This window comes from Gobio gobio (assembly GCF_949357685.1).
Source record: "Gobio gobio genome assembly, chromosome: 20".
Lineage (NCBI taxonomy): Eukaryota > Metazoa > Chordata > Actinopteri > Cypriniformes > Gobionidae > Gobio > Gobio gobio.
In genome coordinates this window covers 2,864,748-2,881,034 of record NC_137113.1, presented here as the reverse complement: position 1 = coordinate 2,881,034, position 16,287 = coordinate 2,864,748, and the positions used below count along the sequence as shown (strand labels likewise).

At 37.0% G+C, this 16,287-nt stretch overlaps 1 protein-coding gene across 1 annotated transcript in view; it reads right to left on the bottom strand.

The window, feature by feature from the left end:
• qrfprb (pyroglutamylated RFamide peptide receptor b) overlaps nucleotides 1-16,287 on the bottom strand; it is a gene marked incomplete at both ends in the record, with an annotated part of 37,393 nt that overhangs the window by 1,538 nt on the left and 19,568 nt on the right. Inside the window, 2 exons of the mRNA XM_079845529.1 lie at nucleotides 2,189-2,286; nucleotides 9,448-9,683. Of these exons, the coding sequence (XP_079701655.1) occupies nucleotides 2,189-2,286; nucleotides 9,448-9,683 (334 nt within the window). The remainder of the gene's footprint in view (nucleotides 1-2,188; nucleotides 2,287-9,447; nucleotides 9,684-16,287) is intronic.

Below are 16,287 nucleotides of genomic sequence, written 5' to 3'. Positions count from 1 at the left end.
CTCGCTCTCTGGTAACCTAGCAACGTAGGCTAACAGCCAATCATATAACTGTATCTCGTTTTGGTTGCGCCATATCGTGTCTCGTGTTGGATTAATTCTTCAGTAAACAGAACCGGCGTGGAGTGATAAGTGGATCATGAGCGCCGCAGCGAGCGAGGAAATTGTTGATAAAACAGGAAAACAAGTCAGCTCAGTTCGCCAGTATGGCAGTTTTTTTGGATTTTATAAGTCTGACTGTAGTCAGACCAATGTCGTCTGCAAGACTGTCCTCCCCACAAAGACTGGCAATACCACAAACTTGTTTTACCAGTCTTGTTTATACTTTCGTCTTGCTCCGCGGCGCGCGCCTCGTTCGTTTGGGGACGTGTTTATACTCGACGCGCTCGCTGTTGTGCTATTCTTGACTTTGGCTGAATCCGAAATCGCCCCCTAAACCCTCCTTCACTACTCCCTACTTTAATCCACTAATACAGTTCGCTTGAAGGAGTGAATGAAAACGAGTGTGTGAATTCGGACCGCCGCCGTGTGTACATCAGCGGTACACTCGTTATTGCGGTGCATTGTGGGATAGAATGAGTGCACTCAATAATGTCCACTATGGTTTCGGACACCACTACAAACGGCTGTCCCCTCAAATAATGCCCTATGTAGGGTATAGGGGGCGATTTCGGATTCAGCCTTTGAAACTACATGGAGAGGTAATGTTACTCTGCATCAGTGTCCTATGACAAAGCATCTAAACGCTAACAGTTACAAAGAAATAGAGGCACTGCACCTTAATGTTAAGAGATAATTTTTAAGAGTTCATTGTGATTTTAGACTTGTGTTTATATTTTAATTATTTGAGTGTTTTCCATTTCTGCCTTTATAACTGAGGGGATTATAATCAGAGGATGGTTATGTTTAAAATAAAAATGTTTAAATGTAAAAAAAAAATCTTATTTTAAATAGGTCATAAAAAATATCAATAATTATCGATATCGACCGATATGAAACAATTATATCGTGGTACAGTTTTCAGCCATATCGCCCAGCCCTACTTGTTTGTTTTCCTTGTCTCTCGTTCTCTCTCTCTCGCTGACTGCGCGCGCGAACATTTTTGCCGCGCGCACCCTCGCGCCGAGTTTAAACAAGGCTTAAAGCTACACTGAAGTTGTCAGTTTGATATATGCAAGTTAATTCTCCAGTTTAATCATTGTGTGCTAAAAAGGCACATAAGTTCCTGTAGAGATAGCAATACATATTCTCCTTTTTTTGCCAAATAAATGAAAAGCATGTCATCATGTCTTCTCTCTTGCTGTATCAAAATCTCCCCTAGCTTTCCTCAGAGATGGTCCCAATAATGTGCTTAAAGTCAGTTTCTGCATGATTACATTATATAACAATTTTTTTAATACTGTATCCTAAATTGTGGATAATTAAGCTAAATATCATATGCTGAAGTAAATTTCTGGAGTGTTAACGATTAAAAGAAAAAACAACAACAAGATCCGTACAGAACCGAAAACCGTGATATATAAAGAAAGTTTAAACAAATTTGGAAAAATAGTTTAACCAAATCTTACCTCCCCTACCTTTAATTTGAGACCGGCCTTTATTTGTTCGTGCTGGCCACGCCCAGCGTTTAATTGACTACAGGCTTTTATTTGAGGAAATACAGTATTATCAGTACTCACTAAAACTATTTACTTCATAAACATGACCTTTTCACCAGGTCTGTAGTAATCACATCCATAGACCTGACAACATGCGATAAAAGCACAACAGCCACCAGTTGACCTGCTGATCACCTACTTCTCAAACATCTGGACGTGCCTATTTTTAGTTACCCAGAACATAAACTGTAATATTTCCAGGGACTTGTGTTCGTGTCTTGTGATGATGGAGTAGCGAGAGCCATGCAATCAAATAAGAGTGGAAACATTTGACCTTTTTAACCTTGTGCACTGTGGGTGGTCCTAGTCTAATGATCAATCCTCAGTGATTGTGGGTTTCAGACGAAGGCTGAGCTTACTGGAATGCACATAACCACAGGTTATCTGAATGATAAGTAATGTCTACTTTATTCACACGGAGCTGCTGCGAGAGGATTGTATCAGGGCGGATGCGTCTGAACGCATTCAGTACTCGAGCCATCAAGCGCATTGACATGCCGATTACCTTACGAGTAAATGGCCATGACACTTACTGTACTCGAACAGCATGTGCACGATATGAAACGGTGCCCAGCAGATGGTGAACAGCAGCACAATGGTGATCATCATTTTGACGGCACGTTTCTTCTTCCTGTTTGAAAATGAAAAAAAGGAGCGTTACTGTAATATAACTAGGGTTGGGTACCGTTCACATTTTAACCAGTAAACCTTTTTCTGTACTTTAGGGATGTTTACATCAATAGCTGTGCTGAAACTGTAAGTCATGTGTAGAAGAGTTATTGACATTATGCCTTGGTCTCTCTCTGCCATCATTTTTTTACTGTAATATTTACCAGTCAACTTGTAGGCTACTAGCGACTTAATTAACTGAATTCATAAAAACAACCTTTTTTTTAATTTATTAAATTTTTATGAAAAGATTTCCCACAAATTCTGTTTTCTGGTAATCAAATGAAGACATAAAACATTATTTTAATTTATCTTTTAATTTAATAAAACTTTTTTGTCACACAAAGTGCTGCACAACTGAGCTTTATACTGTTAAAATTAAAACTAGTGCTGTCAAACGATTAAAATATTTAATCGCGATTAATCGCATTAATGTCATAGTTAACTCACAATTAATCACAATTAATCGCACATTTTTATTTATTCTAAATGTCCCTTGATTTCTTTTTGTCCCATTATTTTTTCTTATTTTAATGCTCTTATCAGCATAGAAAAGTGGATCGGCTTGCTTTGTTCAAATGTTTGTTTTATTGAAAACAACATTGGCATACTTTAGTGTTCGATTTCACACCAACATTCTCACTTGGAGCAAATAATCTCACACAATGTAACACTGCCCATCAATAAAAGGGTGAAACAAATACTTTGTTGCACAAACAGCCCCTTCAACAGCCCTTTCTAAGGGATCAAAACAGGGTGATACAAAATAAAATTACAAAGTGCACATGCAAGGTAAACTAGGACTCCGCCTATAGTGCAGTTAAACCAGGGGTCGCCAACTAGTGGACTCCGGTCCGAATCCGGACCGCGAAGCCTTTTGACGTAATGAAACAGTTAACGTTGCAATGCTCAGTTACTACGTTCAGACCCAGACGCGCGGTCAAGCATGCAGTGAAGAAGAGACTGATGGTGCGCTCACACCGGACGCGAATGACGCGACATGCACGCCGCTTAATCCGCGCCGCAGAATGTCTTTTTGCGTCTTTGCATTGACTTAAATCACTCGCGCAAAACGCTTCATTTGCGTCTGGTGTGAATGCACCATCAGAGCAGAAAGCAGCGCTCAAGACAAGCACTTTTAGTTGAAGACCCCTGAGTTAAACCATGGCATAATACGTTTCTCATTTCGGCGTCTCACGCTTGCCATCCACGTCTACTCTTTTAATGGCCCAAACGAGTGTGGGCAGCCGCAGCGTGCCTGATGTTTTGTTTCCGGTCTAGCTACATCCGGAGTGGTGTTGTAGTTTTTCTAACGTTACTAGTTGTTGCAACAGCATGTGAAAAAACTACAACGTTTGTTAGACCAAAAAGAACGTTAATCTCGCGATAAAAAAATTGACGCCGTTAAAATAGGTTTGCGTTAACGTCGTTAATAACGCGTTTAACTGACAGCACTAATTAAAACAGAAGAAAAATTGTGATTTATTACTTAAAAAAATAAAGTTTTGATATATTATTATTACATTTATCTCATAATTAAGTTTAATTATATTTAATTATATCAAAAACATAATTAAGTCATAATAGTGAGAAAATACGACATCCTAAGTCATTATTAAGAGATAAAATGTTGAAAATATGATTTTAAAAGTCATAATAGTGAGATAAAGTCGAAAATACGACATGCTAAGCCATAATTAAGAGATAAAATGTTGAAAATATGATTTTAAATGTCCTCATTATTAGATAAAAAGTCAAAAATATGATTTTAAAAGTCATAATAGTGAGATAAAGTCGAAAATACGACATGCTAAGAAAATATGATTTTAAGTCCTCATTAATTAGATAAAATGTTGAAAATATGATTTTAAAAGTCATAATAGTGAGATAGTCGAAAATATGACATGCTAAGTCATAATTAAGAGATAAAATGTTGAAAATATGATTTTAAATGTCCTCATTATTAGATAAAAAGTCAAAAATATGATTAAGTCATAATAGTGAGAAAGTCGAAAATACGACATGCTAAGAAAATATGATTTTAAGTCCTCATTATTAGATAAAATGTTGAAAATATGATTTTAAATGTCCTCATTATTAGATAAAAAGTCAAAAATATGATTTTAAGTCATAATAGTGAGAAAGTCGAAAATACAACATGCTAAGAAAATATGATTTTAAGTCCTCATTATTAGATAAAATGTTGAAAATGTGATTTTAAAAGTCATAATAGTGAGATAAAGACGAAAATATGACATGCGAAGTCATAATTAAGAGATAAAATGTTGAAAATATGATTTTAAATGTCCTCATTATTAGATAAAAAGTCAAAAATATGATTTTAAAAGTCATAATAGTGAGATAAAGTCGAAAATACGACATGCTAAGAAAATATGATTTTAAGTCCTCATTATTAGATAAAATGTTGAAAATATGATTTTAAATGTCCTCATTATTAGATAAAAAGTCAAAAATATGATTAAGTCATAATAGTGAGAAAGTCGAAAATACGACATGCTAAGAAAATATGATTTTAAGTCCTCATTATTAGATAAAATGTTGAAAATATGATTTTAAAAGTCATAATAGTGAGATAAAGTCAAAAATATGACATGCTAAGTCATAATTAAGAGATAAAATGTTGAAAATATGATTTTAAATGTCCTCATTATTAGATAAAAAGTCAAAAATATGATCTTAAAAGTCATAATAGTGAGATAAAGTCGAAAATACGACATGCTAAGAAAATATGATTTTAAGTCCTCATTATTAGATAAAATGTTGAAAACATGATTTTAAAAGTCATAATAGTGAGATAAATTTGAAAATACGACATGCTAAGTCATAATTAAGACATAAAATGTTGAAAATAGTATTTTAAATGTCCTCATTATAAGATAAAAAGTCAAAAATATGACATGCTAAGTCATTGTGAGATGAACAGTTGAAATTTTTTTGACTTTAAAAATTCAAAATTTTGGATTTAAAGTCAAAATTATGACTTAAAAATCTAAATTGTGATTAAAAAATACTAATTGTGAGATAAAAAGCTGAAATAAGATTTTAAAAAAGTCTAAATTATGACCAACATTTAAGAGATTAAATCATTCTAGTCATTTTTTTTAAATGTGCTTTTAATGTTTTTATTCACACTTATAATAATAATAATATTTACATTATTGTTTTCATTTTGTGCAATATTTTAGTTTTTTTACATGCGTTTTTACATTTTGAAATCAGTTTTTACAACAGAAATTAATCAATCAAAACTTTAGCTTTTCATCCAAAACTAAATGTATTTCCTCTCATCAGTGTAAAGCTGTGTGTGAAGAGCGCTGGAGAAATAAAGCTGACTTGACTACATTGAGGCGTATCTAAATTCTACTGTACAACAGTGATATATTTGTCAAGTTAAACCGGACTTTTATTTTGAGGGGTTGCTGTTAAGACGGCAAAGGGTTTTACTGTGTTTGTGGATGACCATGTCTGTCAGCCTCCACCGAAGACCATTTTTGACCCAGGAAAAGCCCTAGATAAAGAGAACTGTAAGCAGATAAGCACTGTAAGACTACATTAGTTTGAATGCATTAGAGAGAGTGATTGCGTGTGTGTATAAGTGCTACCTGTTTAAAATGTGCTTTCACCCGATCATATTCAGTAGGCGTAGAAGGTACAACAAATATATAACATCTCGCCATCATCATAACCTTTACAAAAACCACAACGCTCCGACTTAAAAAAAATCCATTCAAAATCGCTCCGCTCCCACGCCTCATACTCTGCTGAGCACACAATAAGTTTTATTAGTGACACTTCAAAGTAAAAATACAATTTCCAACAGATCTCCATAACTCTTTAATTAATTTGACCAAAAAATAGCCTAAAGTTTGAGATAATAAATCTTGTGAAAGTGATTTTATGATTCAAACAAAAGCAAAAATCTGCCAATGGGATCAGAAAAATCAACTTGATTAAAAAACAAGTCATTTTCATACACAATGACAGACATTTGTTCTTGTTTTAAGCATAAACTTACTTTATTGTGTTCAATTTCTTAATTTTGCATGTCATTAAATGCATCTTGATCTAAAGATGTTTAGAAGAACATTTTTGCAGTGCATGCAATTTAATTTTTCTAGGCTTTAATGGTTAAATTAATTTGTTTATTTTTTGATATTTTTAATGAAATCTGAGAGATTTCTGTCCTCCATTGACAGTCTAAGCAACTTCCACTGACGCTTCAGAAAGTTCATAAAGATCCTAAAACTGATCCATACGGATCGAGCGGATTATTCCAGATGTTCTGAAGAGACTCGACGGCTTTATATGATGAAGGAAAGGGCGAGTAAATGAGGACAGGATTGTCCTTTTTAGGTGAACTGTCCCTTTAAGTGACTTGATTTATTCATACAAAATATGACAAATTCCATGACGTTCTGCGTTATACAGTAAATTACATCCATGAACGGATTCTCTAATCCCGTCCACGTTTTCCATATCGGCCTACGGCCCTAATTTAATGCCATGATATTGAATTTAAGACTTTCTGCTCCAATTTCAGACATTTTAAGGCCTTAAATTGTGGAAGGTCAAATTAAAACTTAAAGTCCCACAGAAACCCTGATAACCTTTTTATTAAATAACGCAAATTGTAATGCATTCACTCTTGTGTAAAGTGATGAGCTTCTGAATTAAAAATAATACTGGTGACACTTGAAGCCTTTTTAATGCGAGACACTACAGGTGAATAGGGAATTTTTTTTAAGTACAAGATATCACTGTGAAACTTCTCCAGTTTGTTACTGGCATAAACATAAGAAAAAAATGTTTTACAAGTTTTGAGTAAATTAATGTTTTAATATGCAAATTAGGCCTTATATACTTTAATATACGCTCATTTGCATACTTTTCCAAAAACAAAATCTGGAAATTGGAAAGGACCAGGTTTAAAATTCTTGGTTGTATTTGTTGACATATTAGATGAGAAGGGCTTTCACAGAGGGGATTCTGGGTATCTTATTATGTGCTTTAGTAAATTAGAGAATACTGACAATAGCCTTAAAAAAATCAATTTTCGCCATGTTTTTTGGAGTTAAAGGACCTATAACTCAGGATAGGAATGATATATCAACAAATCCCTCTGTAAAAGCCTTCAGAATATAGTTCAGTATAAGTCTGCAAAAGTTGGTGCTTGTAGGTGTTACTGAAGTGGATATATCTGACTCTGAGTGTGAGAAAAAACTCATTTTGAGAAAACGGCCTTTAAAGTTTTATACTGTATAACTGCATACATTTCTATAAAACCCCCAACCTACAAACAAAATATATATTCAGTTAATTAATATCAGTAGTGTTTAATATTTAAAACACGTGGAAATTGATAAATGAATAAATTATTAATAGCAATAGCTATTAGAGAACTACCTTAAGAGAACTACCTTAACAAACACCAGTCACAAAAACTGCAGATGAACTGTCCCTGTTTGTTGTATATGTCCATCTATAACTATTTGAATCTAATTCTGACGGGGTTTCGTCGTCTAATCTGTTGTTGTTTACTTTATTTTTACTAGCTCTTGCTACTTGGTCTTTTCTGTGAGCGTTTATGAGCTGATTTCGGCTTGTCTGCACTCTCTAAGGTGGAGAATACACAAGCAATCGGCAGCGCGTGAGAAATTCACATCGACCAATCAGATGTGGTTTTCGGCTGCAAACTTTCGCGGTTGGTTAGTTCTACAAAGGAAATGTCCATATTTGGATTAGACAGTGCTGTCTGTGAGACTGAGAGCTTTATAATGATACCAAGCATGACATGTTTCTGTGAATGGAGACGGCACGAGAGATCGCGCTAGAATAACTTTGGATGATTTCGGGTAGAAATCTAAAGGCGCACAGTGACAAAATATAATGAAATAACCACCTTAAAGGGTTAGTTCACCCAAAAATGAAAATTCTGTCATTAATTCCTCATCCTCATGTCGTTGGACACCCGTCAGACCTCTGTTCATCTTCAGACACAAATGAAGATATTTTAGTGTAAAGCTGATGCTGAGAAAGGCTTCAGATAGGCCTCCATTGGCATTCAGTACATTTAAACTCACAAGACCCATAAAAGGCACTAAAAACGTCGTTACAAAGTCCATCTCACCACAGTGACTCTACAATAATTTTACGATGCGACGACAATAGTTTTTTGTGCGCAAAAAAAAAATCTAAATAACACCTTTATCCAACTTGTTCTTGTCTTCCGTGTGTGTCTCCACGACGCATGCGCGAGAATATGACGCAGATCCGGCGTTCGGGAATCCATGAAATGCACACTTTAACCCCATTTTGAGAACTACGCCGAGACCTAAAGCACGATCAATGTAGAATTCAACAGCTTAGACACGCGCGTCTTCCTCTGCTTGTAAACAAATCGCTTCTGGGTCATGTGTCCGAACGCCGGATCTGCTCATATTCTCGCGCATGCGTCGTGGAGGCACACACGGAAGACAAGAACAAGTTGGATAAAGGTGTTATTTTGATTTTTTTTGCGCACAAAAACTATTGTCGTCGCATCGTAAAATTATTGTAGAGTCACTGTGGTGAGATGGACTTTGTAACAACGTTTTAAGTGCCTTTTATGGGTCTTGGGAGTGTAAATGTACTGAATGCCAATGGAGGCCTATCTGAAGCCTTTCTCAGCATCAGCTTTACACTAAAATATCTTCATTTGTGTCTGAAGATGAACGGAGGTCTGACGGGTGTCCAACGACATGAGGATGAGGAATTAATGACAGAATTTTCATTTTTGGGTGAACTAACCCTTTAATGTGCAATGTTGACATTTTTTTTATTTTGACATAAGAGCTTACATGTTAAGGGAGCAAACTGGCCCAAAATCTCAAAATTGACCACTGCATGAAAAAACGATGTTTTCACCTGCCGTGTCTCGCCTTAATGCTTTTATTATGCTTTCATGAATAATTGTAACCAGTTATAATACATTATCATACTCATGGTTGCATCTTTAGAAAGTATAATGCATTACATTTTGGTTATTCAACCATTGATGCATTATTTATGAAAACATAATGCATTACAATAGGCTGGGAACATGTTTTTGCCCTTCTCTGTGTACCTGGAGATTTTGTTGATCTCTCTGTGGTTCATGGTGCTGAGGACGGACGAGTCTCCGACGCGTTTGCGGATCCAGAGCTCGATGCCGATGCGGCTGTAGAGGAGGAGCATGGCGGCCAGCGGGAGCAGGAACAGCGCCACCATGATGAAGGTGGAGTAAACCTGACGGTGCGCCAGTGAATGCCAGCGCTCCTGACAGCACACGTGATGGTGGTCGTACAGGAAGTCGTACTTCACCTGAGGAACACAGATAAGAGAGTCAACCCGATTGGTATTCATTCAGAGGCAAGGAGCATGCATTAAGGGCGTTTTCACAGCTGAAAGTCCGCACCAAGGTCCGAACCGAAGTTCATGTTTTAATACATTTGATACATTGGGTTAGTTTTGGTTTGGTTTCACATTGCATTATGCGAGTGCACTAAAGAACTGAACATGACACACTTGAGTCCACTCGTCATCATCAGTGTGGGCGGCATCTGGACACTGATTGGTTTGTAAACGGACGTGCGTCTGACGCGTCTTTGACAAGAGTGAATGAACGGACGCATATCGCCGCCACTATTGAACTTTGCATTGCTTGACTATTTTTTATTCGTCACGTTTAAAAGTGGACATTTCAAGCTTTATATTCACATATTTCTCATGTTTGTGAGACGAGTATCTGCTGAGTTTGGGTTTATTTGAGACGCGCTTCAGTTCATGTGTAAAGCATGTGATCGCTCCCACGATTATTGTCTGCTATAGACTATTTGCTTCTTATTTATTAAATCCAGGCAATTATCTGATTAAACGTTGATTAAAATTAAGATACAATTTATACAAAACGAAATTCACATTAAAGAAAGGCTTTCTAAGCAAAATCATAAATTTCTTTCAAAATCATTTCTGTCTTCTGACATATTGCGCATCTTTTCACTTTTCATAATCAATGTAGCCTAGATTGAACTTAAAAATAACATTATAATATTAAACATAAACAGGAACTTCCTGTAAATGCTCTTAAAGTACGAACCATACAGAAAATGCTTTCACACTAGAAATGAACCGAACCTTTGTTCAGTTTGATCTGGACTGAGACTGACTCTTTTCGTCGGACCAAATTTCGTCTGTTTGATCCGGACCGTGATCAGGGCAGGTTTCACACCTGTCATTTTGATTCGTACCAAACTGAAAAGTCCGAAAATCCAGACCAAACAAGGTAGGTGTGAAAACGCCCTTAATCTCCCCCAAATATCTGTTCAGGAATGGGTGAAATGCATGGGCGTCACTAGGCCCTTTTTAGAGGGGCTTCAGCTTTCAACATTTGAAAACCGTCTTTTAATCTGCGTTAATCAGTGTGTTCTTCAATCCGCTGTGGCGGCGAATAGAGCGCACGTCAGAAGCAGAGGTGTGTGTGTGTTGATCTGAGCTCTCATTGGTCTGTCACTGCTCGTCAATGCCAAAATATTTGAGAAAACCAATCAAATCAGAGTAGGCGGGCTTTATGTTCACAGAAGCTGCTGAGGATGAGCACAAATTTTAGCAGCGCGACTCGACGTCAAGTGCGAGATATGAAGCTAAACTAAACGTTTCATATTTGACAGCTGCTTCTTAAAGTCAGAAATGTTAAACAAATGACAAAAATATTCACACAAATTAATAAACTTTTGTCTAATGTTACCATTTTTATTTGAAATAGGCCTATGTAATGTCATTTATAATATAATTAACAAACAAGAAATGTTAACAAAGCCGTTTTCTTCAGATTAGGCATAAGATTAATAGTAATGAATGTGTGCATATTGTAAATTAATATTATTTCATGTGTAGCTCTCGGTAAATAAAAAAGTTCATCTTTATTCAGCCTGTATTGGGCATAAGATAAGTAATGAATGTGTGCATATTGTGAATTAATTTTAATAAATTTAGTTACGCAGCTTTCCTGTTAACTTTCGAAAATGATTCATAAAACATATAAATATAAAGTTAAACATATGTTTACTTTCTTCACTGACAAAAATGGTAAAACTTTATCAGTCATATCTGCCACTGACATGGTTTTCAAGCTATTGTTATTTAATTTTTTGGTGTTCAGAACATCTTAAAATGCACATATGTAGATCATAGAAATCTAAATGTTCTCGAGGGGCCGAACCCCCGAAACGAAATAATAAACAGCCAATATCCTAATATGCATCCTAATAAGCTACTAGTTAATAGTGAGAATTGGACCCTAAACTAAAGTCTTACCAATTTTTTTTTCATACCCTCACTGAGGCTGAGCCGCCCTAAAATGAAAATCCCAGAATCGCCCCTGGTGAAATGTGTGTCTTCTAAGTAAACTCGGCTTGTGCTTCTTAGCCAAACAGAAATGCTCTCTGAATGTCAATCTGTGTAAACATTTTGATATTTCTGGTGGGTGGATTGTGTGTTTTTGAAGGCATGTAAACAGTGTGATTTAGTCTGGTAGGAGTTGCAAAAGGTCTGAAACCGTAAATTCAATCGCAAACCACACAGGGTAAACTTTAGAAACTTTAAATCTGGCTCATTTTAAGCTTCTTTATCATGCGTTCACACACTTTTCTGTGGAGCTTAGCTGGAGGCAGAACGATTCCCCTGATCGCTTCACTAACGCTAGCCAGCCAGCAAGTTTTTTTTAAGGTGAGCTTGTTTTTAAACAATGACTGGAGTAATTGTATCTGAATATGTAAGGTCACTCTCTGTCCGGGAATGTGACTGTTATTTTAAAAAGTTAACCTTAGAGGAACACTCCACCGTTTTTGGAAATAGGGCTTATTCAACATCTTTCCTACATTTAGATATGTGGGCAAATGCATTTTTGTCTCAGTGCATGCATTGTTTTAGTTTGGCAGGGTCGCCGCTAGCTTAGCTTAGCATAATGAATGGAATCCTATGTTGCCAGGTAGCATGTCCCGAGTAAATGATCCTAAAAGGGCGGCAGTGGCTCGGTGGTCCATGTAGGTTGTCTACAAACCGGAAGGTTGGTGGTTCGATCCCCGGTTCCACCTGACCAAGTGTCGAGGTGTCCATGAGCAAGACACCTAACCCCAGTTGCTCCCGACGAGCTGGATGGCGCCTTGCATGGCTGACACCGCCGTCGGTGTATGAATGAGTGTGTGAATGGGTGAATGTGAGGCAAAATGTAAAGCGCTTTGGATGGCCGTAGGTCTGTTAAAAGCGCTATATAAATGCAGTCCATTTACCATTTACCATTTAAAAAAAAAAAAAAAAAACCCACCTAATTACTTTTTGTGGCCTGCGTATTCACAACGAGTACAAATAGCGATGCAGATTAAGACTAGGTGATTTCCTAGGCAGATATTGACTTGGGACTATATTATGGGGAAGCACAGGCGAAGCACTGCTACTTGGGCGCAGAGATATCACGCAACACATGAAATCCCACAACTTCCGTCAACATACCGGCGTGAAGTTCGTGTTGGCTCTCATCCTCACGTCCTGTTGAGCGATCGCAACCTCCTCCTGTCGTTCTATTTCCAAAGCACGCAGGCGTAGCTCCTCTTCTGAAAACTCTGGTTCATAGAGGTATGGTTCTAGATCTCGACTGTCTAAGAAATAACCCTCTTCGTCTCTCACAAAATCAGCCATGTTCATCGCCACTCATGTACTGTATGAAAAATAGCCAGCTACTATTCACGCCGGTATGTTGACGGAAGTTGTGAGATTTCATGTGTTGCGTGATATCTCTACGCCCAAGTAGCAGTGCTTCGCCTGTGCTTCCCCATAATATAGTCCCAAGTCAATATCTGCCTAGGAAATCACCTAGTCTTAATCTGCATCGCTATTTGTACTCGTTGTGAATACGCAGGCCACAATAAGTAATTAGGTGGGGTTTTTTTTTTTTTAGGATCACTTACTCGGGACATGCTAGCTGGCAACATAGGATTCCATTCATTATGCTAAGCTAAGCTAGCGGCGACCCTGCCAAACTAAAACAATGCATGCACTGAGACAAAAATGCATTTGCCCACATATCTAAATGTAGGAGAGATGTTGAATAAGCCCTATTTCTAAAAACGGTGGAGCGTTCCTTTAACGGACGTAACCAGATTGACCGAACCGTACACGCTCATTCAATGGATGGACGATCTGACGGCATTACCTCCGGTTGAACAGGGCCGGCCCGCGGCATAGGTGGAATAGGCAAATGCTTATTTTTACCTTAAAGGGATAGTTCACCCAATATCCTATCACCCAATCCAATAGAATGCATGTCAATGGGGTCTAATTCTTTTAGGGTAAAAAAAACATGCACAGACAACTTCAAATTAAACCCCGCGGCTCGTGAAGACACATTGATGTCTTAAGACACGAAACGATCGGTTTCTGAGAGAAACCCAACAGTATTTATATAATTTTTTACCTCAAATACAACACCATGTCCAACAGCCCCGAAAGCGCAGCACTTCCGGGAAAGAAGGTCAATGTACACGATCTAGTGTAGAGACCTCACACACAGGAAGTGATGTTTCTACACTAGATAGAGGGTTATCGTTGTTCTAAAGCCTGCTTTTAACCCTGGGTTATCGTTGTTCTAAACCCTGCTTTTAACCCTGGGTTATCGTTGTTCTAAAGCCTGCTTTTAACCCTGGGTTATCGTTGTTCTAAACCCTGCTTTTAACCCTGGGTTATCGTTGTTCTAAACCCTGCTTTTAACCCTGGGTTATCGCTGTTCTAAATCCTGCTTTTAACCCTGGGTTATCGTTGTTCTAAATCCTGCTTTTAACCCTGGGTTATCGTTGTTCTAAATCCTGCTTTTAACCCTGGGTTATCGCTGTTCTAAATCCTGCTTTTAACCCTGGGTTATCGTTGTTCTAAACCCTGCTTTTAACCCTGGGTTATCGTTGTTCTAAATCCTGCTTTTAACCCTGGGTTATCGTTGTTCTAAATCCTGCTTTTAACCCCGGGTTATCGTTGTTCTAAATCCTGCTTTTAACCCTGGGTTATCGTTGTTCTAAATCCTGCTTTTAACCCCAGGTTATCGTTGTTCTAAATCCTGCTTTTAACCCTGGGTTATCGTTGTTCTAAATCCTGCTTTTAACCCCGGGTTATCGTTGTTCTAAATCCTGCTTTTAACCCAGGGTTATCGTTGTTCTAAATCCTGCTTTTAACCCCAGGTTATCGTTGTTCTAAATCCTGCTTTTAACTCCGGGTTATCGTTGTTCTAAATCCTGCTTTTAACCCCAGGTTATCGTTGTTCTAAATCCTGCTTTTAACCCCGGGTTATCGTTGTTCTAAATCCTGCTTTTAACCCCAGGTTATCGTTGTTCTAAATCCTGCTTTTAACCCCGGGTTATCGTTGTTCTAAATCCTGCTTTTAACCCTGGGTTATCGTTGTTCTAAATCCTGCTTTTAACCCTGGGTTATCGTTGTTCTAAATCCTGCTTTTAACCCCGGGTTATCGTTGTTCTAAATCCTGCTTTTAACCCTGGGTTATCGTTGTTCTAAATCCTGCTTTTAACCCTGGGTTATCGTTGTTCTAAATCCTGCTTTTAACCCCGGGTTATCGTTGTTCTAAATCCTGCTTTTAACCCTGGGTTATCGTTGTTCTAAATCCTGCTTTTAACCCTGGGTTATCGTTGTTCTAAACACTAGATTCTACACTTGTTCTGCATGGATTAATTTGAAGTTGTCTGTGCATGTTTTTTTTACTCTAATAGAATTAGACCCCATTGACATGCATTCTATGAGTGACACACAGCAACGGTTGAAGTTAAAAATCTCCATTTGTGTTCTACTGAAGAAACAAAGACACCTACAACTTGGATGGCCTGAGGGTAAGCAGATAAATGTCAAATTTTCATTTTTGGGTGAACTATCCCTTTAAACTCAATGCAAGCAGCTGTTCTTGGTACCTCTGGGATTTTATAAAAAAAAGCATGCCAGTTTTTTATAAACACATCGCTTTTTTAATAGCCTAATGTTTTTAACTCTACAGTTGTGCAATTTTAAGGGGATATAGGGCATTTTTTAAATGTATTTGCCGAAATTAGTAATGATATTTATATACAGGTTTATTTAAAATAGCAAAAAATGTTGTCAAATTCAAAGCCTGATAATACAAAGCCTGATAATACAGTAAACCTGCCGCTGTCTGTCAAACAACAAAAGAACAAGAGAAAATCACTGTGCTCTTGGCTGAATAACCTTTGTAGCTTTATTATGATCAGTGTATATTTATATGAAGACTATTGTTTTTATTTCTAATTTTTAATAACAAAGATAAATTAAAATAACTAAAATAATCGTCCACCCCTAGTTCAGGTGTCTTTGTGTACCTGGATGTTCTTGATGTTAAGTTTTAGGTTGATATAACTAAACATTACCAAGTCATACAAAGAGTTTTTGGTATTTAAATATTGCCATTACATGTTTTGTTTGTTTACATTGATGTTAAAATTATAATGTCAGATTAATTTTAGCTAAAACACTGCTGGTCACTTTCAGAAGTTGAAGCGATGCTTTCTTTTCCCAGAGAGAATGTGAAACACATAAATGACATTCTCAGTTTTTAAATATTTTTTTTTATATCATTTATATAGATTTTATACACGTATCGAATTTCGCATTATTTAAAAAGGATATCGCATTTTTCTTCAATATCGCACAGCCCTAATTGTAAGGATACGTGTCATTGCATGTGCCCAAAGTTGTTTATGTCAGTAAATAACAGGCATTTTGAAGGTCTAGCAAGTTATTGGCATTGTTTCATTTATAAATGCATCACATTACGAAAGTGTTGACTGAACTCTAATAAATAACGCATGATCTGCGACAAGTGAACCGCACTCGAGCGAATCATCTTTCCTCTTCACTGATT